Source organism: Lathyrus oleraceus, chromosome 6 (assembly GCF_024323335.1).
Source record: "Lathyrus oleraceus cultivar Zhongwan6 chromosome 6, CAAS_Psat_ZW6_1.0, whole genome shotgun sequence".
NCBI lineage: Eukaryota > Viridiplantae > Streptophyta > Magnoliopsida > Fabales > Fabaceae > Lathyrus > Lathyrus oleraceus.
In genome coordinates, this window is record NC_066584.1 from 357,063,816 (window position 1) to 357,086,584 (window position 22,769).

Consider the following 22,769-nt stretch of genomic DNA (forward strand, 5'->3'; position numbering starts at 1 on the left):
AACTCACCCAAACAAGTGAGAGAAATACCACATATTCACCCAAAACCTTAAGGTGATAAGTGTATGAGTTCTGTCACTTATAAAGTACTCAGCCTTCACTTTTCTAATCAATATGAGACTTATAACTCACACTTGTTTATCAATATAACTCACACTTGTTTCTTAATAATATCCTCCTCAAATGTGAGTCCATCCATTATACCTCTTCTCAAGTGGAAGTTATTTCCATATGCTTGAACCGCTGTTGAGAGACACTCTTATCTCGTTATGGACACTTTAACGGGACACACTGTCTAACCACCATGTTAGGAAGACTTTCGACATAAGGAGTCAGTCCCTTACTCGAACCATGCTCTGATACCACTGATGGGTCATCATAAGGAGGAAGCATATACAGTGGGTTAAACACTCACATAAAGGTCAAAGACTCAACGAAACAAGTGATATAGACACCATATATTCATCCAAAATCTTAAGGTGATAGGTGTATAAGTTCTCTCACTTATAAAGTGCTCCACCTTCAATTTTTAAAGAAATATGGGACTTAGAACTCTCACTTGTTTCTCAATAAAACTCACACTTCTTTCTCAATGATAATGGTGGTGATTTTGTGAATCATCAATTTGAAAACTTTTGTAACGAAAACGAGATTACTCATAATTTCTCATGTATGATAAATTCACAAAAAATGGTGTTTTTGAGCGTAAACATTGTGTTTCATAAGTATTGGCTCGGATAATGATAAATGAAATGAGTTTACATAAGTACTTTTAGAAGGATGCGATTAATACCACATGTCATGTCATGAACAAGGTGTTCATCTAAACCATCCTAGAGAAGACACCCTATGAGCTACTTAAAGGCAGTAAACCTAATATTTCATATTTTTACATTTTTGACTACAAATGCCTTATTTTAAATAACAAAAAGGAAAATCTTGGTAAATTTGATGCAAAGTCCAGTGAAGGTTTTTTTCTAGGGTACTCATCATCAAGTAAAGCATATAGAGTTTGAAACCATAGAAATTCATCTATTAAAGAGTTTTTACATGTAGCTTTTGATGAGACCAGACCCTAAAAGTCGGGAAAACATAGTTCTTTATGATTTTCCGGTGTGATAACAGAAATATTGGTCAACAATGGTACTCTCAAAGAGGATCCTCTAATAGAAGAAGACATTAATAAAGACAAAGAGGAAAGCGAACAAGATAAAGATAAACAAGAGACGGTAACTCAGCTACCTTCAGATGGGATTGTTATAAAGTATCACCCATTAGATCAAATACTTGGAAATATAAAAAAGATATAAGTACAAGATCCCAGGTTAACAGTTTATGTAAGTATTCTACTTTCATCTCCCAAATTGAACTTAAGATTATATCGGATACTTTACTTAACAATGGATGAATCCTTACTATGCAAGAATAACTTATTCAATTTAAACGTAATGACACTTGGGACCTTGTTCCACGTCCTAAAGATAAAATCGTCATTGGCACTAGATGAGTGTTTGGGAACAAATTGGATGAAAATGACATAATTACTAGAAATAAAGCTAGGTTGGTGGCAAAATGTTATAGTCAGACTGAAGGGATTGAATATGATGAGACTTATTAAAACTAAAATGAGCCTTCTATGGTCTCAAACAAGCTCCTAGAGCTTGCTATGAGCGCTTTATTTAATTTTTGATAAAATAAGGATTTAATCATGGTAAAGTAGATACTACTTTGTTTATAAGACGTAAAATAAATCATGTTTTATTAAATCAAACTTACGTTGATGATATTATTTTTGGATTCACTGATGAATCTCTTTGGAAGAAATTTGCGATTTTGATATAAAGGGAGTTCAAAATGTATATAATGAGAGGGCTTACCTACTTCTTAAGATTGCAGATAAAGCAATATGGACCGTTAGATCAAGGCCATGATACCAACATAACCAAAGAATAAGATCCATGAAGAAAAAGATAACGAGACCTCGGGAACACACAATGTTTTGTCCTAGATCATGGAACCTAAAAAACATAAAAAGTCATACCTTATTAAATCACAGAATAAATAGAACATTAAAACATGTCCCATCACACAAATATTCTACAATAGAAGGTTATAGGTCCCTAAAGCCCTAGAATTGAACTATAAAAGAAAGATAATAAAGAAAGACAAGGTACCTATTTTTTTCAACCTAAAATACCTCATTTTATCTCTAATAGTCACTAACTTGAATAACATATTTTATGGTACCTCCTCCCCCCAAACACTGAAATAAATATAAAATATATATAATCAATTGAAGCTTGCCATCGGGTCTAGGAAAACAAGTCCAATATCAACCACTTTAGGTCTGCACTAGATTACCTATAGCCTAACTTAGAGTTAAATGAAGAAGGAGAATGAAAATTTAAAAAAGCATCAAAACCTTATATCTTTGAGTAATAATGATAAGTTTAAAGGTATAAGAAATTGATGAGAACCTATATAAATGACTAATTCGAATCCAATACAAATACAAGTTTGAGGTTGAAGAAGAAGGTATGATTGGAAAGACAAGCCTTATCTAATTCTATAATTCTATTTTTAAAAAAAGAGTAAGTACAATTTTAGTGGCTAGGTGTTTTATTTTATTAAAGGATAAAAAATAAAAAAGTAATTGAAAGAAAGTATAAAACCAAAACATATCATTTAATCAAACATGATTATAAGTTATTTCAATAAGCTACAAGCTAGCTTATTTTATTGATACTATGAGTCTAAATAGTTCCAAATCTTGAATTAAAATATAAGAGTTTAAGTAATGTATGAGAAAACTTTGACGTGCGAATAGCATTGTTCTCTAGTTACTACTTAGAAAGCCCTAATCTGTTGGGCTTAAAGACCCACGAGAATCTTCGGCCTTTATTTTGCATACAAGATGAATGACTCTTCTCGTGGTTGTTTGTCTGTTTCCTGAACTCGTTCGACGATTTCGTCTTCTCCTGTGGCTCTGGTGAGTTCTCTCTTTCTTCTTCTTACGATCTACAAACCCTAGCTTCTCGACACCTTATTATATTGTTTATTACTATAATCTCTTTGATTTACATGAGAATTTGCGAAAAAAATTGATTTAGGGTTAGATTGAACTTTTAATTGCAAATCATTGGATAATTGACCCCATTCATTCTCTCTCGCTTGAATTATCTCATCAGATCTGAGTATCTACGATTATCATGATCAAATTGAAGTATTCTCTTGTTCTTCTGTTTATAGGAAAACAATTATTGTGTAATTGTGTTAGGTTTCAATTTAGGTTTGGATTGTACTTTGTATGGGCTTCACCTTATTGGATTTTCTGACAGAAACTTGATTTCATAGAAAATGAGTAAATAAGATACTCCCTCCATTTCATGTTAAATGCTGTTTAAGGTTATGTACAATTCTTATTCTTAAGTAAATTATTTAGTTTTTACCAATTTTTATTATTAAAATGAGCTTATAATGTCTGCTTTTTAGCTATGTAAAAAAAGGTTATGTCCAACACCACACCGACACTTGTGATTAGGTGCAGTGTCTGTGTCATGTTTCCGGTGTCGGTGCTTCATAGATTTTGAGAATGCGTAGCTTTAACTTATGTCTTCATTAAGAATGCAACATGTAGCGTGTTTGATTGTTTGGTTGGTTAAGTGAGTTCAGAGTAGCAATGGCTCCTTTGTTCCTTTGCTTCTTTTGTCTTCCTCTTTGCCTTATGTTTCCTTCATTTTCTTGTGTTCAAATGTACTATCAAATTGGTTTTTAACATTGGCCAGTTTGTTTTGAACTGTATTCAAGTTTTTTATATTTGTGATTTGCAGTGTTCACAACCTTTAAGTCAAAGAAGAAAATGTCTGGTCCTAGGATTGCTCATGCTACCTTGAAGGGTCCAAGTGTTGTAAAGGAGATAATAATTGGAATAACACTCGGTCTAGCTGCTGGGGGTCTCTGGAAGATGCATCACTGGAATGAACAGAAAAAGACCAGGACCTTCTACGATTTACTGGAAAAGGGTGAGATTAGTGTTATTGCAGAGGAAGAGTGAAAATGATGCGTGCCTATTTTTTCCATCTATAGGCTCTTTTGTTTTTTGCTATATTCAATTGGCTCTTTAAGTGTATCTGAGCCTAGCTTTTTACACATTGAAAAAATAAGTTCTTGCCCTGAATTGTAGACTTTGTTGGCTTGTAGAAATTTCATGAAGCAACTTTTCTTTTTGTGATTGTCTTATGTTCTTGTTGATGTTCATGCAGAAGTGTAATTTTTTTCATTTTTTTCCAGTTTAGTATTAGAATTAGCAGGTATTCGCCACTTGGCAAGTATTCAGTGTTTTGTTGGTAAAGTTGTTAACTTTTCCATCTAATCCCTAAATTTCAAACTATACAACCTTACATGCGCCTGCAAACTTCAAATATCCAAATGAGGCATATCCTGTAGGTTGAATTTAAACTGCAAATGTCTCTGTATATATAATATCAAGCTTTTCTTTTGTGCAAAAAGAAAAAGTAGTTGACTGATATAGATGTAGAATAGTAGCATAAGAAGGCTAAATTGTTATGATATTCGTCCAGCTGCTTTTGGGACAACATTTCGATGCTTTGTTTTGGTATAATAAAGTTGGACTTTTAGGAGAGTTGGGCATTGACATAGCATTAGATTTTCTTTGAATAAGTGGCCAAGAGTTCCTATTGTTTTAATAGTAGAAACTAAACTTAATTGTAGAGTGCAACCATCCTAACAGTGAAACAGGGTGACAGTTTAACAACCCTTCCTACTCACTTTCCTTTTTTTTTGGCTTCCCACATGTTTTCTCCATTTGAGGAAATCATCTATATCTGAGGTGTGTTGGCTGTGGGTACCATGTTATCGGAGTCTAGTCCCTTCTACTAGACCCAAACTGTGTCGGTTCTAGAGCCCTTCTTCACTCACATTTCTTGGAGGCTTTCGACTGTTATATTATGTTATGTCTACAACTAGCCATTTGTGCAAGTTATTTACGTTATTTTAGTAATACAATGAAGCACATAGAACCGCAATCTCTTAATTCATATTCTTTTTAAAATCTTTTTCAAGTGCGAGCCTGTGGATTAATTCTCATGTCGTAAGTAAGTAATAAATCCCTGCCGCATGCTTATCATTGACACGTCTCTCAGACCAGTTGCTTCTGCGTTCATGCCAAATCTTTAGTCATTGAAGTGAACGAACAAATACGCAACAAATTGAGACGACATATATTTTGTCTGTATAGTATTATTTTACGGCAAATATCAAAACACCCGGTTGGCCAAAATACGAGAACTACATGTTGATGGATGGCTGATATTTTCGCTTCCAAACAAACATTTTTTCTTTTAGAGTACCAAAATATCAAGATTTTTATTATGACTATAATCCAAAATGTTTATGATTCATGAATATTTGCATCACTAATTTAAAGTGAACTAGATAGGTTTCTCTTCAAATAAAAGAAACAATATCATAAAACAGGTCCAACGTGGAAAATAATAAGAGGTTGTCAAAAAGATAAGAATTATGCGTCCAGAAATATTGACCAGCATTGGTTATATATTTTGCCATAATGTACTCCATTAAATTAAACCTCATCTTTATTAACACCAAAAAAAAAAAAAACTCAATAGCTGCAACTATGGCAGCAACAATGGCTGGTATGAGTCTTTCAACTCCTAGAGTAGTTTTCAAGGCACCAGAATCGCTTCAAAAGTCTCAAACCATTAGGTTCGCACCAGTGTTTGTGCTCAACCAAAGGAGAACCGGCACAGTCAGTTCGGGCAGGATGGTAAGCATTCGACCCGTACGGGCATCACCGGATAGCATAACTGGAAAGGTGGAAGAGAGCATAAAGAACGCGGAGGAGGCATGTGCAGGAGACGCCGCTAGCGGCGAGTGTGTGGCGGCGTGGGATGAGGTGGAGGAACTGAGCGCGGCGGCAAGCGACGCCAGGGATAAGAAGAAGGTATCGGACCCACTGGAGGAATACTGCAAGGACAACCCGGAGACTGACGAGTGTCGCACCTATGATAACTGATTGAAGTCAAAACTCTATTATATTATCATTTCTGTTGTGTATTAATTTTTATTTAAGGTTGAATAATTCATATATACCATCTTTACAAAGTCATTATTCTAGCTTCATCATATTACTCTTGTTTATAATTCTAGCATAATGTCAAGTTTTACTTATTTTAAAGTAAGAAAATATTTAAGGTTAATTAGTTTTTTTGTGTGTGGATATTGTGATTCCCAACAACTTATATGAGTATCAGTATACTTTGTAATTTTTTAATGCTAGGCAAACAAAACAAATAAAAAACAATTTTATGGCAAAAGCTTTCCGGATTAAATCTAGTCCACATACTCTTATTATTTTAACCAATATATTTTATTTTTTTCCCAGAAAAAAATGTTTCCTAACAAGAAAACAATAAGAGAATCGGATGAAACCAAAATAGTGTTAGTGTTGTACATCTCGAAAATTTATGTTGATTGATCGACATGTAAGATCGGAAGAAGTCGATGATGAAGTAGGAATGGTTCAGATGAAAATCGAGTATTAGCTAGAACACATATTTGCTTAGGAGATCCGAGATATAACCCGGTCTAAGAAAGCATTAACTTGTCGGGTTGAGGGTCCTAAAGGACCAAGGTGTTGGGTTTCGTACCAGGGGGTATTGAACCTAGATAAGCCGTGATAATGATCGGAGGGTCATCCCTCTGGAAACAGTTTTGAAAGATGAAATGGCATAACATCCCAATAATGAAAGGGGCGAGTACATTACAAAATTCACTGAATCGAGTTTGTGAGAAGGTTGAGTATGAAGAGGCAAGTAGGTCGGATGATCATACTCATACATACAAGTCAAACCCGATGTTAATATTAGGATATCATGTGAAGAGTCAATAGAGACAGTTACTGAATGTTCCATAATGACATGAGAGTTACAAATATTGATGGAAAAGAGATTACCTAACAATTATAGGGACGACAAATATTATCTAAAGCTACCTTTATGAGGGATATGATGAGGCAAGCATTAGGGGATGATGGATGAGTCGAGCCATATAAATAGGAGATTCCCTAGACGAAAAAGGAGGAAGGAAGAATCACCTGGGAAAATATATAACATACACTTATAACCAATCATTTAGGGCTCTCCCCGACGGATAACGATCAACCTTTTAGTATTTTTATCAAGATCATTTGGCGTCCACCATGGAGTATCGGTAAAACTTGCCCAGGCCACACAAAAACCATCATCAAAATTGCTAATAGCCTAACAATGCGATGTACAGATCATCTCCCAACCGAAGTGATCCACCTCAGCCATCAGATATAACTTAATTGCTCATAGTGGTGGAGGTTCTCCATCAACAAAATGAAACCTTATAAGACAGTGTTCATGCTTCTCAAATACAAAGTCAACATGATGCAGATGCGGAGGACGAGCCTATAGATTCCCAACCTTTGTCCGAAGCTATCTGGATGATCAGGTCCTAGAGAACTTCAAACCTTCATCGTTGGCGTCGTTTGATGGTAAAATTGACCCGGATGAGCATATTATTGCGATCAATAGTCAAATGGCAATAGTAGGGGGTTCCGACTCCCTTAAATGTGAACTCATGACTGATCCCAAGAAGAAAGGCAAGCTAGCTCCGAATTGGAAAGGATATTTATGTATCCGTCAGAGGTTGAATAACGAGGCTTACAAGTTAGAAGGCTTAGAAGGTGTTGAAATACTTAGGACCTGGAATGTAATCAGTATTAAGTTTTATCTTAGTTATACTATGTAATAAGCATCATAAATAAAAATTATGGGAATGCATTCTTTTCCCTTGCAAGAGCAAGGGTTTTTAATGAGGCACCCATAAATAAAACAAATGTATTGTATAAAGTAGGTAAAGCGGTCCTAGGACTCGACCCAAGATGAAGTCCAAGCAACTTGAAGCCTCTGACATAATCGGTTTCAACCAAGTAACGTTTAATAAAACCTCTGGCCTAACTAAAGTCCAAGAAACTTGAAGCCTCTAGCATAATCGGTTGTGGCCTGGTAACATTTAATAAAACCTCTGGTCTAACTGAAGTTCAAGCAACTTGAAGCCTTTGGCATAATCGACTGCATGACTGGATAACGTTTAATAAAATCTCTTGCCTAACAGAAGTCCAAGCAACTTAAAGCCTCTGGCATAATCGGTTGCGACCGGGTAACGCTTATTAAAACCTCAGGCCTAACTGAAGTCCAAGCAACTTGAAGCCTCTGGCATAATCAGGTGCGACCGAGTAACGTTTAATAAAACATCTGGCCTAACTGAAGTCCAAGAAACTTGAAGTCTTTGGCATAATCGGTCGCGGACGGGTAACATTTAATAAAACCCTTGGCCTAACTAAAATCCAAGCAACTTGAAGTCTCTAGCATAATCAACTGCGGATGGGTAACATTTAATAAAATCTCTGGCCTAACTAAAGTCTAAGCAACTTGAAGCCTATGGCATAATCGATTGCGAGCGGGTAATGTTTATTAAAACCTCAGGCCTAACTGAAGTCCAAGCAACTTGAAGCCTCTGGCATAATCAGGTGCGACCGAGTAACGTTTAATAAAACATCTGGCCTAACTGAAGTCCAAGAAACTTGAAGCCTTTGGCATAATCGGTCGCGGACGGGTAACATTTAATAAAACCCTTGGCCTAACTAAAATCCAAGCAACTTGAAGTCTCTAGCATAATCGGCTGCGGCTGGGTAACATTTAATAAAATCTCTGGCCTAACTAAAGTCTAAGCAACTTGAAGCCTATGGCATAATCGATTGCGAGCGGGTAATGTTTAATAAAACCTCTGGCCTAAATAAAGTCCAAAAAACTTGAAGCCTATGGCATAATCGACTGCGGTCGGGTAACGTTTAATAAAACCTATGGACTAACTGAAGTTCAAGCAACTTGAAGCATTTGACATAATTAGTTGCGCCCGAGAAATGTTAATAAAATTGTTGGCCTAGCCGAAGTCTGGGTCAATAGAAACCCCTGGTGAAATTGGATCTGACTAAACTATAAAGAATAACCCTTGGTCGTAACATGCTTATCTTGACGGGGGTCTTAGATTTGTTAATTAAAAGTTCTATAAATTTTCAAAACTATATTATCAACGTAACCCTGCCTTGTAGAGGTACTCGAGCCAGTTGCATTAATTTTTTTTTAGCACTTGGGCTCATATAAGGAAACATTTTAGAAAACCAATTCTAAAGATAAAGTTATAAAAAGAAGACCACCAGTAGAATGGAACTTGACACAAGATTTTTATAGATATTACGGATCACAACAGGATCCAGGTACAAAACAGAAAGGAAAAACAGACAACATTCTGAGAAACATTACAAAATTCATCCTAAGGGATGACTAACGAAAACGGGGATAGAAGTAAGATTATTCTTCATTTTTATCCTTGCCAACAACTTTAAGGTTGGTATCTTCGACACAGTCATTCTGGGTCAAGTCATTAGCGGGAGAAGACTCGTGTTCGTCCATGTCCATGAGGCGACCGTCAACCATAACTTTAAAAAAATCTATCTCAGACAAATCAAGCCCAGGCTGGAGACACAAGACTTGATCCCTTTCCATGTCAAAAACATCATCACCAACATCAAGAACATCAATTTGATCTTTATGCAAGGATTTTTGTAGTTGGTCATTCGATTCCCGAGTTGATTTCATATCCTCGGACAACTTGGTGACAATGAACTGCAATTTCCAATTCCCAGTGTCTGATCTTTCCCTCTTTATCTTCTCCTCTAACAAATGTTTCTCCAGGTTGGAATTCTTATCTGCTAGTGCCTTCTGTTATTCTTTCAATTGACTGATCTCATGGTTGAGCTTGATCTTATTCAGCTCATAATCGCCAATGGATTCAAACAAACCTCTAATCAAGACAAGAAATCTCATCAGATAGGAACTGATGTTTTAGGTCATTTTTTTTGACCTATTATCTTTATCTTGTTCACGTCTTCCGTGGAATTCAGGTGGTCATATAGGAATTTCAATCCATCAAAGTTGTTACTCCATAATTTGAACTCATTGGATGGTTTGGCTTGGTCGATTCCACCAGCCTCGTGTATCAAAGAGGAAATTTCCCAGTCGGCTCTGCGAATCTCATCACTCATCAATGTTTTTATCTTCTCCAGGGAGTTGGGGCAAGAGTCCACTGGAGACGAGATGGTTGAGACTTGGGGCTCAGAAACGCTTGGGGCTGTTTTATTTGGTGCTACCTATCTCTTCTTTAATGACCAGGTTTCTAAATCGAACAAATCTTATTTAGACGCAACTCCTCTTCTCGCCGCCCAGGCTTCCAACATCAGCCTTTTATACTATTTCACAGACATGTCAGTCATTTTTTTCTGCAAAAAGGATAAGAAAAAAGTTAGAAAAATAAAAAGAAATGCAACAAATATTTCAAAACAAAAATAGATGAATATTACCCAAGAAAGGAATGACTTGTTCCTCGGATAAAGGCAATAGATCTCAGACCTTCATCATAAGAAAGGAATCTAATATGGCTAAATACTTGATTTATAGAGCACTTAGCTTATCAAAATCAAAGCCAAATACCGGAAGTGGGTTTCCAGTCCAATAAATAGGAACACGGTGGGGATTCTCTAATGCATATAATACTTGAGGACATCTTAGTCCACATTTAACCCGGAGAAACCGGTCTTGAAAGCCTTTATAATTGGTAGTGTAAACTTGAAGAAAACTCTTGTTGGGAAGACCACTAATTGTGACCCAACCACCCTTCTCAACACCCTTGATTTCAAAAATAGAGAAAAACAAGCATATGGTGGGCTCTATGTTTATGGCTTCACATAATATTTCGAAAACCTTGATAAACCCCCAGCTGTTGGGGAGGAGTTAGGAAGGGGAAATGTTTAGGGTTCTTAATAGGTCGGATTCAAAATCGGTAAAAGGTAAATGGATTTTAAAATTATCTAGTACACCATCATAGAAATGGAAATACTCATCTTTGACTCCTTTAGGATGGACTATACACACACGTTCCCTTGGGATGCATGGTTCCAATACAACATCATCCTCATTTCTGGTAGAGGATATGTTCTTCAAAGATCGAAGTCTAGAAATATCTACTTCTTCAATGAAACTATGATCATAACTCATCACCTTTGAGTAAAAGGAGTCGGCAATCTCCATTAACACTTCTACTGATGAACCTGATGAAGAAGATTCATAATCAGTATCGCTTAAAGAAACATCATTATTGTTGTAAAACTCCTTTACAATACGATCAAATTCAGCTTGGCTAAGGCATCCTTACACTCTCTCATGCGTAAGTCCCATATATTTTTCTTTTCTGGGATACTTAGGGTTTTAAACTCATTTTCATTATCATCACATTCATGTACAAAGGCCATGTCTTGAGAGAATGAAAAATGGATAAAGAGATAAAAGCAAAAGTACCTGAGATTGAAGAATGGTTGGAAGTTGAAAAATCGTCTTGAAAGAGTAATAAATTACTTCGTGGAAGATTAGCAAGAAGAGGAAGAGGTAAATTTAAGGAATTCCTTTTTATTACTTTTTGAGATTTTTTGAAGAAAATCGATTCCCCATTAAAATCATCATTATAGAAGAAAGAGAAAATATAGCAAACATACGTTCCTGCGTCTGCCATAATTACCCACATCACTAGGCCAGACAAGTAGACCTCACTAAACCTCTGTTGGCTATGTTTGGTATTAAGAGCATACATTTTAAAGTAGAATATGAAGGTTTGCATATGCTTTGCCTACAATGTGGAAAGTATGGCAATTAAGCTGAAGGTTGTGCAGTTCAAATGGTGACACGAGTCAATAAAGATGGTGGAAACAAGGTAACCTCAAATGAAAGAAATAACACTTAGGCTCAAGATGGAGATCAAGGGGTTCAAAAAGGTCCATGAACTATTATTCAAAAGGCCAAACATTGAAGAAGAGGTAAACAAGATAGTACTAAGGATGATATAGTTGAAAAGAGAAGCAAGGAGTTACCTAATACTAGAGGCTCTAGATTCAAAGCTCTTCTTAAGGATAACCTAAATGATGCTCTGTTAATCTCAATGATGATCCTAAAAACCCTCAGCATGTTAATATTAAGGTTACAAGGAATGATGAGGAAGGCTCTAACTTAAGAAGTAACTCAACTCAGCTTAAGGATTATTTGGAATCTCCTAAGAACCCCGAAGGAAACATCAATTTGGTTCATAGGAGAAACACGACAGGGAAAAATAAAAATAAAGAATTTTTTTATAAGCAGCAGGTGGTAGCTTCTCGAGGCATTAACAAGACCAAGGAGAACCTTGAACAACTTTTGGAGGAAGATACAATGTAAGAGATTATCAAAGTGGCTCAAGTGGATACAACCCAAGTTGTTATTACAATCACCATAATGAGAATTTTCATGGTGGAACAACTTGGTCCAAGAGGGATAAAGGCCCGAGGTGCTAAAAGTGAAAAGAACCAGTAATCTCTGTCTTCTCCTACTATACTAACTCCCAAACCTGCAGTTAGTTTACTTCATACAGAATCTAGTCATGAGAAGAATGATTCCATTGAAAAGGTTCATGAGGAAATAGAGGTAGAAACACAGAGTAGCATCTAAGGTTTTTTTTTCCTTCTCCTGTCTTATTTTTATGATTAGTCAACATCTATCTTGTCTGTTTTGGAACTACCGTAGAGCTAACACCAAGGCTTTTTTTCGTGTTTGTAATTCCTACATTCAAGAAAAAAGGTTGGACATCTTTGTTGTCATGGAAACCCAATCAGACCCATGTATCAATCCTTCTCTCGTCTAGGATTTCCTGGTTTTGCTTTTTCTGAATCTAAAGGCTTTGCGGGTGGCATAGCCATGGGGTGGAAAGCTAACAAATTGCAAGTTCATATTTTGAAGAGCCACTTCCAATTTCTCCATTCTAGAATTATCATCGAGGAAGGTAAAATAGTGTCACCAGACTATTAAAATCTGATTGATAAGATACTGAGATCAAGCAAGTGCTCTTTGATATGGCAGCTTGGAAGTCCCCTAGGCTTGATGGTTTTTCTGTGGGTTTCTATCAAAACACAAGGAACCTCACTGGTGAGAACATCTTTTCTCTTACCCAACAACTTTGGCATAAGGATGCTTCTCTAGGAAATTCTGCATATTACGCACAGATCCAGGAGTAAAGTGGGTTCCTTCGCTATCAAGGTCGACCTTGACAAGGCCTATGATAATATAAGTTAGAACTTCATTAACAATGCTATGTCTGAAGTTAAGGTTCTTGATAACCTGAAGGATCTCATCATGCTTGTTGTAACCTCGGTCAGGATGGGAGTTTTACGGAAAGGTGAAAAATGTGAGTTTTTCGAGGCCTATTAAGATAAGGTGACCCCTATCTTCTTACTTGTTCATCATTTGTATGGAAAAACTCTCTCACTTAATTCATGATGTTGTGGAGTCTAACATTTGGCAGTGTTTGAGGATTGAAAAAGAGGATCCTAAAGTGTCTCATCTAATGTTCGTGGATAATCTTATCCTCTTTGAAATAGACACAGAATCATAAATTAAAGTGGTTATGGACACCTTATCCAAATTATGCAACTCCTCAAGTCAAAAATTCAATATCGACAAGTCTAGTATTATATTCTTTGGTAATGTAACACTCTGTTTTTCTAGAAATTATTTATATTAATTAACTATAATTTTATGTGTGTGCCTAATTATTATTTGTGTAATAATTGAGAGGTGTTAGTGCAACATGGGTGGGTGGGTTAGGAAGAAAGTCTGAAGAGTAATTAGAGGTTGGTAGATATATTTAGAATTATTTAATTGATTAAATAATGTTATAGTGTTATTATTTAAATAAAATAAGTTTGAGGTAGAAAGTGCGAATTATGGAGAATTAAAATAAATAATGTAAGTTAGTAATAAGTTGGGCATTAGTAGAATATTAGAAAGATAGAAATTAAGTTTTTGATTTATGAGGAGAGAAGTAAGGTGAAACTTTTGGAATTGGAGAAAAGAGACAAGAGAAGAGACAAGCAAGGAAAACCTAATGAGTGCTCTAAGGAAGAGAAGTCATAGTCAAAAACTTTTCTGGAATTACAAGGTAAGGGTCGGAATTTGGTTCAATATCAGGGATATGAATGGAAAGGTAGATGAATGTTTAATTCTTTTTGGATTGATGATGAATAATGACATTTGTTGAATGAAATTTTTGTTTTAAAGTGTCCCCGTATGTTCACAATTGATGATGTTTTAAGGTTTTAGGGATTGGTATAGTATATAGATTCATGATTATATGAATATAAATAGTGATTAGTATATTTATATTTATAATTGAGTTTAAAACCATGAAATATTTTTGTTGATGATTTCATGGACAATTTTGGGATTGGAGAAAATGAAAATCATGCTGGAAATTTCAGAAAAATAACAACTTTTTGGTAACGCCTTCGTGAACGGTTTTGATAATAACTTCCAACTGGTACATCATTTTGGGACTGGGTTTGAAGAATTTGGTAGCTGAAACTAAGGGCTATAAATTTGTTTCAAGGATAAAATATTTTTGACGATTTTATTAGAGGATGGTAGTAGGTGAGAAAAAAATGTATGATGTGACGAATATAAACGAGATATGTATTGACAAATTATTTGATGTGTTGTGAATGATTGGGAGGGCGTGTTTGATTATATTGGTGGTAGTCCGGAAGGATGAATTACGTTATGCATCGTTGTAGTCATGTGATCGATTCACTACGCCAAAACAGGTTTTTGGCAGCGCCCCTTAGACAGCGCTTTTCTCCAAAAGCGCTGCTACACGTTAAAAAAAAATAAAAATAAGGAAACTGAATACGTAGATGGCTTAAAGCGCTGCTAAATGGATGGTCTTAGACAGCGCTTTTTAAAAGCGCTGCTAAATGGCCTACCTTAGACAGCGCTTTTGAGAAGGTCCACCTTATACAGCGCTTCTCCCAAAAGCGCTGTCTAAGGCCTTAAAATTATTTAAATTAATCACAACAAAAGCGCTGTCTAAGGCCTACCTTATACAGCGCTTTTTAGAAGGTCACCTTAGACAGCGCTTTTGGGAGAAGCGCTGTATAAGGCCTTTTAAATTTTTAAAAAAAGCGCTGTATAAGGCCTACCTTATACAGCGCTTTTAGAAGCGCTGCTATTGACCCCTCCTGTGCCAGCGCTTTCCTTCAAAGCGCTGTCTAAGGCCATTTTAATTTGTGAGCTTAGCCAGCGCTTTTCATAAAAGCGCTGTCTAAGGCCTTATTTACCAAATTTTTTTTTTAGTAAATTATAATATATGAATTCATTCAGTACGTTAAGACCCATTTTGTTTCCCTCGCTCCCACAACCTTCTTCTCACTGCGTTCATACTCGTTGCGTTCATCATCACTGCTTCTCCCAAAACCTCCATTCTTGATTCTTGCGTTCATCACTCACTTCGTTCATCACCGTTTACATTTTTGTAAGTGCATTTTCTGTTCGTTTCATCTTTCTTTATTTAGGGCAGTTTATTAGTGATAAAGGTTTGCTTCTGGGTTGATTCTTTTGTGGTTCATGTGTTAGGGCAGTTGATTCTCTTGTGTTAGGGCAGTTGATTCTTTTGTGTGTTAGGGCAGTTGATTCTTTTGTGGTATGTTAACAAATGTATATATTTTTGATATTAATCACCATGTCAAAGGGAGATGGTTTGTGTTTGCTTCCATTAGGTTTCTATTATACTGATGATGAATTGTAGCAAGTGTTAAATGTGATTGTTAGCATTGGCGTGTAAGTTGGATAGGATTAGATAGAACTGTTAAAGGGAGATGGTGTTAGTGTTAATGAAATAGTTAATTAGTGTGGTTAGTGTTAGAATGAAAAACTGAAATGCAAGTTTAGAAAATGCAGGTCAGCTGTTAGACAGTTAAAGAAAGGCTAGCTTGTTAGAATGGGAATGATGTGAGTCAAAGTTAATTGAATGGAACTGCATTGACTTGGCTTGTGATTTTACCTTGTTGAATTGTTTTTTTTCTGATGCCATGAAACTGAACTGATTAAACTTGAATTATGTTGGACTGCTGAACTATATTGCACATTTGAACTACACTTGTTATTTGCTTGAATGTGTTGGACTGGTTTGGAAAATATTTTGCTAAGTTGGATTGGTATTAAATTGGTTTTTGACAATGCTGAACTAGTTTTGGATTGACATATTACCCTACTTGAATTGCTTGTACTTTAGTTGATTACTTTACTGACTGATTGATACATTGCTTGATCTGTTTAATGTCTAATAAGCTGTTGTTTATTTTATAGGGTGTTCATTTCCTTAGGACTCAATTGAGGACTATTGCTAACAAGCTTTGTTGACATCCACAATTAAAAGGTAGTAACTTATTGCCTCTTCTTCTTTTTTTCATAGAAATGACTTATAATATAAGCAATTATATGATAAACGCGGAAATAAGTTGTTTATTCATATAGGGTGTTAGTCCTCTAAATTATTTCCAATCATTTGACATTCAATCATAATAAATATCCAAATTGTCATGATTTTAATAGCATAACTACAACATAGTTATAGTTACTTCACTTCATAGTTAGTAGAAGAATATATATATATATATATATATATATATATATATTATATATATATATATATATATATATATATATATATATATATAATATATATATATTATATATTTATTAGTTTGTAATAATCTTCTTTTTGTGACGCGAAAGTGTTTATCTTAGGAAATTCTTCTTTTATGTTGTTTTGAAATAGTTGCGTGAATAATTTAGGAAAACCATGGATAAAAAATGGATGTCTGCCGATCGATTGTCGAAAGAGTACGAGAATGGGGTATTGGAATTCGTTAAGTTTGCTGTTGAACATGTCAAAGACCCCAGTCGAATGAAATGTCCTTGCTTGGGTTGTTGTTATATGGGTCGGGTTGACGCAGATGGATTGAAATCGCATTTACTGATGCGTGGAATTGATCGAAGTTATACGTGTTGGATATTTCATGGTGAGAAAATTAACGAGAATGTTGAACAGAGGGAGAAAAGTAATACGACCTATGCTTCATACGACAAAGACACGGAAACATACGATTGTGATCGAGTTGAAGAGATTGTAGAAGCACTGGATGAAGATCTTCATGATTGTCCTGAAATGTTTGAGAGGATGGTAAGCGATGCAGAGAAACCGTTGTACAAAGGTTGCACTAAATTCTCAAGACTTTCTGCGGTATTAAAGTTGTACAACTTAAAGGCGGGCAATGGATGGTCGGATAAAAGTTTCACAGAGTTGTTGGCCCTTATGAGAGAAATGCTACCGGATGATAATGTTCTTCCTAATCGAACCTATGAGGCAAAAAAAATGTTGTGCTCTATTGGCATGAGCTATGATAAGATACATGCTTGTCTTAGACAGCGCTTTTAGGCAAAAAGCGCTGGTAAAGGCATTTTAATTTTGACCTTAGACAGCGCTTTTATCAAAAAAGCGCTGGCATAGGTGGTTAATTCAACAAAATATAGTGTAAAAAAGCGCTGGCATAGGGGGGGTTTAGACAACGCTTTTTCAGTAAAAGCGCTGTCTAAACCCCCCCTATGCCAGCGCTTTTTTAGTTAATTTCAACATGAAATTAACTAAAAAAGCGCTGGCATAGGGGGGTTTTAGACAGCGCTTTTACTGAAAAAGCGCTGTCTAAACCCCCCCTATGCCAGCGCTTTTTTAGTAAATTAAGCGCTGTCTAAGACCTATACCAGCGCCAGTATAGCCAGCGCTTTTAAGCGCTGTCTAATGTCAAAAAAAGCGCTGTCTAATCCCTTGTTTGGCATAGTGATTCTAGATTACTAATTATTATTATAATTATAGTATTAATTGCATTATTATATATTAGTCGTAGTCCAGAAGGGTGGATTACGTTCTGCATGGTTGCAATTGTGTGGTCGAATGTGGATCACTAAGTATTATTATAATCATTGTGTTAATTACATTATTACCATGCCATACATTCATTGTGGATAGGTTGAACGAGATAAGTCATAGGTCCGAAGGGGGACAAAAGACTTATCCGGAACTCAGAAGGGGGAGTTCGGAATTTCGAATGGGGAATTAGGTTTGTAAGAAGAACCAAATGTTGAATTTTTGCCACATGCATATGAGTCGTTGTTGTTGTCGTGAGTTGCATAACATGAATGGAATATATGCGTGAAATATGACTATGTGTGATGATGGTGTTGTTGTATGCGATGCTGATGATAATTTGGGCGTGAGAATGTGATATGTTATTGTGTATGATTGTGTAGATGGTGTACTCTATTTTACATTCTATGTTGTTGTTATTGAAATGAATTCTCACCCCTTCTATTTGAATGTTACCTTTACATGGGCATCGTGCATATACTCAAGGCTATAAAAGCTTATGTGAGTGGGAGTTAGCTCCTGGAGTTATTTCTTTTAGTTTATTCGTGTTAGCTTTGGTTATGCTCTGATATGTAACACTGAGAAGCGAATTATTTGTTTTGTGTTGAAATTTCCTGAGAGACAATGTGTGCTCTTGTATTTGTTTTATGTTTTGGCGCGATAACTCTTAGAGAAAACTCACGAGTCAGTGCTTTTAATTTTTTTATGAAAACTATTATGAGATTTTAAATTGATATGTTTTTTTACTATGATTCCGCTGCAAAGATATTCAAATTAGTTGGATGTCATGTAAACATCCTAAGTGAAAATGTATGTGGTAAAATATTTTGTTATAACGCGTATTACAGAGCAGATATGATTGTTGTGAGTGACACCCTATGTGATTGTATTTTGTTAATAAAATCTTTGATAATTACACAAGGTTTTTAGGATGTTACATAGTGGTATGAGAGAAGGTCGGTTCGTTTGTCTAGGTTGTTTAATTATGTTTGTCCCCTAATATGCGAGATGTGTTTGAAAACACTATCGAAGCTTGTTTTGTTTTCCATTTGCAGGTTGGGAATGAAACAAGTGGGGGAGAAATGTTTGTTTCTCTTGGATTTTCCAACTATAGAGAGATTGGACATCATGTTGCTGCATGCGAGAGTGTTATGGTGGCTAGTTCAACTATTTTGAGAATATTGTAATTTTCCTGAACCTGAAGAGAGATCAGATTCGAGGATGGTGTCGATTAGCAAAATGGTGTGATCCTTGAGGGAAGACGGTCAGGTGTTCTCGTTGTTCGCTTCATTGTAAGGGGGGAGGCGATGTTTTGGCTAGAGATAAGCCAATGGTGTGTTGAGTATCCTGACGTGTTTCCTAAGGATATGTACAATTTATCATTCTTTGGAACAATTTTAATGCTATTCTTGGAATGAATTTTAGTTAAACCAAGTGTTTACCAATTGTTTTGATAAGTCAATCCAGTTTCTTGAATCCAAAGAGGATGTGGATTCGATATTCCTGTCTGCTGATCCAATTGAGATGTCTTTGAGGGAGAACGATAAGGTATTGATGAGTTTTGCTTCTCAGAGAGTGAGGAGAAATGTGATGGCTAGTGATATGCAAGTGGTGTGTGATTTCTGATGTTTTCCTAAAGATATATGCGACTTGACTCTAGAGCGTGAATATGAGTTCGATGGAGGTGAAATTTTGATATTTGTATCTATAAGCAAGTGAAGGAGTCTGTGAAGGATGGGGCACAACCATTTGTGATGTTAGCTTCGTTGGAAGGCAAAGTCAAGAGAGTAGTTTTTGATCTTCCTGCAGTGTGTGAATTTTTGGAAGTGTTTCCTGAAGACATCAGTTATTTACCACCAGAGCGAGAGATTAGGTTTACTATTGACTTGGTACCCGAAACTAGTCCTGTTTCTATGGCTTCGTGCGAAATATTTGCTTATGAGTTTAGCGAGCTGAGGAAAAATAGTTGGAAGAGTTACTTGAAAAATTTGTTCGTCCAAATGTTTCTCCTTGGAGTGCGCCAATATTGTTAGTAAAGAAGAAGGATGGTAGCATGAGGTTGCGTGTTGACTATTGGCAACTGAATAAGGTGGAAATTAAGGATAACTATCCTCTTCCAAGAATCGATGATTTGATGGATCAATTAGTCAGTGCTCATATTTTCAGTATAATTGATTTTCGACCGGGTTACCATCAGATGCAAGTGAAACCATAAGATATTCCGAAGACTGCATTCAAAATAATATATGGTCACCACGAGTATTTTGTGATGCCGTTTGGTGTGACCAATGTACCAGGTGTGTTTATGGAATATACGAATAAGACTTTTCATCAATATTTGGATAGGTTCGTGGTGGTATTGATTGACGATATTCTAATTTATTAGAAGACTGATGAAGAACATGTTAAGCATCTGAGAATTGTGCTGGAGTTGTTTGGAAGAGAAGCAATTATATGCTAAGTTATCTAAGTGTGTGTTTTGGTTAAGAGAAGTGATTTTTCTTGGCCATGTAATTTTTAGTGGTCGTATTGTGGTGGATCCTTCAAAGGTTGATGATGTGTTGCAGTTGAAGACTCTGAAGTATGTTATGGAGATTATAAGTTTATTTGGATTAGCTGGTTATTATCGCAGATTCATAGAATATTTTCCGAAGTTGGTAATGCCTTTGACTCGGTTGACTCAAAAGGGTCAAGCGTATGTATGGGATGTTGCTTGTGAAGAGATTTTTGTAGAACTCAACAAAAACTTGACGACTACTCTAGTTTTGGTTCTGCCGAGTACAACCAAACCTTTTTTTCCGTGTATTATGATGCTTCCAAGATGGGTGTGGGTGGCGTGTTGATGCAAAATAGATAAGTTATGGCTTATGCATTGAGACAACTTATAGCTCATGAGAAGAATTATCCTACGCATGACTTAGAGTTGGCCTCCGTTGTATTCGCACTTAAGATTTGGAGACATTATTTGTTTGGCCCTAGATTTGAAGTGTTCAGTGATCATGAGAGATTGAAGTACCAATTCAATTAGAATTAGTTAAATATGAGACAGAAAAGGTGGCTTGAATTATTAAAGGATTATGATTTTGGTTTAAATTACCATTTCGGTAAAGCCAATGTAGTGACTGACTCACGGAGTCGGAAGATGTTGCATATGTCGACATTGATGGCTAAAGAGTTAGATCTCATCGAAGAATTCAGATATTTGAGTCTGGTTTATGAAGTCATGCCGCAGAGTGTGAATCTAAGTATGTTAAAGAATGCTAATGTTATTTTGGAAGAGATTAGAGAAAGTTAGAGGACTGATTTGGAATTGGTAGATCAGGTGGTGATTTCAAGATTGATGATAATGGTGTCATAAAATTCCGTGACAGAATATGTGTTCCTGATGTGCCTAAACTTAAGAAGAGTATTCTTGAAGAAGGACACCGAAGTGGTCTTAGTATTCATCCGGGTGCAATAAAGATGTATCAAGATTTTAGAAATATATTTTGGTGGTCGGAGATGAAGAAAGAGATTGAAAAGTTTGTGTATGTGTGTCTGACTTGCCAGAAGTTAAAGATTGAGTATCAAAAGTCGGTTTGATGCAACAACTTTCTATTCCTGAGTGGAAACGGGATATCATTTAGTGTGTCTGAATTGTCGAGGATTGTGAAGAATTTTGATACTACCTGGGTAATTGTGGATAGGTTGACGAAGTCTGCTCATTTTATTCCGATGAGACTGGATTATCCGTTGGAGAGGTTGGTGAAGTTGAATATCAAGAGGATTATCAGTTTGCACGGTATTCTGTCCAGTATTGTATCTGATAGAGATTCAAGGTTTACGTCGAGGTTCTCGAAGAGTTTGTAGATGGCTTTGGGTACGAAGTTACATATGAGTTATGCTTATCATCCGCAGATAGATGGTCAGACTGATAGGACTATTTAGTCGCTAGAGGAGTTATGGAGGACTTGTGTACTTAAACAAGGAGGTGCTTGGGATAAATTTTCACCGTTGATTGAGTTTACATACAACAACAGTTTCTATTCCAGTATTAGAATGACACCGTTTAAGGCATTGTATCGTAGAAGGTGTAAAACGCCTTTGCGTTGGTATGAGTCAGAAAAGGGTTCTATGATTGGACCTGAGATTGTCCAACAGACCACAGAGAAGATCAAAGTGATTTAGGAGAAGATGGAAGCTTCTCAGAGTCGCCAAAAGAGTTATCATGACAGAGAAGGAAAACACTTTAGTTCCAAGAGGGAGATTATGTGTTTTTGAGGGTTACTCTGGTAATTGGTGTTGGTCGAGCTTTGAAGTATCGAAAGTTCACTCGGTGTTTCATTGGTCCTTACTAGATTTTGAAAAGAGTAGGAAAAGTGGTCTATCGGATTGCTTTGCCACCGTCGCTTGCTAATCTTCATGATGTGTTTCATGTGTCTCAGTTGAGGAGGTATATTTCAGATCCGTTCCATGTGATCCAAGTGGATGATGTGCAGGTGAGAGATAACCTGACTGTTGAGGCATCACCCATGTGGATAGAGGATCGAGAAGTGAAATTGTTGCATGGTAAAGAGATTACCTTGGTGAAGGTAGCTTGGGGAGGATCAGCTGGTGGCAACGTAACTTAGGATTTTATAAGCCAGATGAGGGATTCGTATCTGAATCTATTCACTTGAGGTAATTTTCGAGGGCAAAAACTATTTAAGTGGGGAGAGTTGTAGTACTCTGTTTTTCTAGAAATTATTTATATTAATTAATTATAATTTCATGTGTGTACCTAATTACTATTTGTGTGATAATTTAGAGGTGTTAGGGCAACAAGGGA

At 36.1% G+C, this 22,769-nt stretch overlaps 1 protein-coding gene, 2 long non-coding RNA genes and 1 pseudogene across 4 annotated transcripts; 3 read left to right on the forward strand and 1 right to left on the reverse strand.

Moving 5' to 3' along the window:
• The first annotated feature begins 2,897 nt into the window (after positions 1 to 2,897).
• Positions 2,898 to 4,224, forward strand: LOC127097818 (cytochrome c oxidase subunit 5C-2-like; annotated as a pseudogene).
• Positions 4,225 to 5,471: 1,247 nt separating this feature from the next.
• Positions 5,472 to 6,163, forward strand: LOC127097817 (calvin cycle protein CP12-2, chloroplastic). The gene has a single exon (XM_051036299.1). It carries the CDS (start codon positions 5,586 to 5,588, stop codon positions 6,051 to 6,053), a length of 468 nt encoding a protein of 155 aa, XP_050892256.1. The 5' UTR covers positions 5,472 to 5,585; the 3' UTR covers positions 6,054 to 6,163.
• Positions 6,164 to 9,287: 3,124 nt separating this feature from the next.
• On the reverse strand, positions 9,288 to 11,597 carry LOC127097819 (uncharacterized). 2 transcript variants are annotated; one of them, XR_007793204.1, is made up of 3 exons: positions 11,482 to 11,597; positions 10,488 to 11,234; positions 9,288 to 10,406 (listed from the first exon to the last, which is right to left on the reverse strand). It is a non-coding gene; the product is annotated as an uncharacterized LOC127097819 (long non-coding RNA). The 2 variants fall into 2 exon arrangements; XR_007793203.1 differs by having other exon boundaries at positions 10,488 to 11,580.
• Positions 11,598 to 12,538: 941 nt separating this feature from the next.
• On the forward strand, positions 12,539 to 13,497 carry LOC127097820 (uncharacterized). Its single transcript, XR_007793205.1, has 2 exons — positions 12,539 to 12,658; positions 12,780 to 13,497. It is a non-coding gene; the product is annotated as an uncharacterized LOC127097820 (long non-coding RNA).
• The last annotated feature ends 9,272 nt before the right edge of the window (positions 13,498 to 22,769 follow it).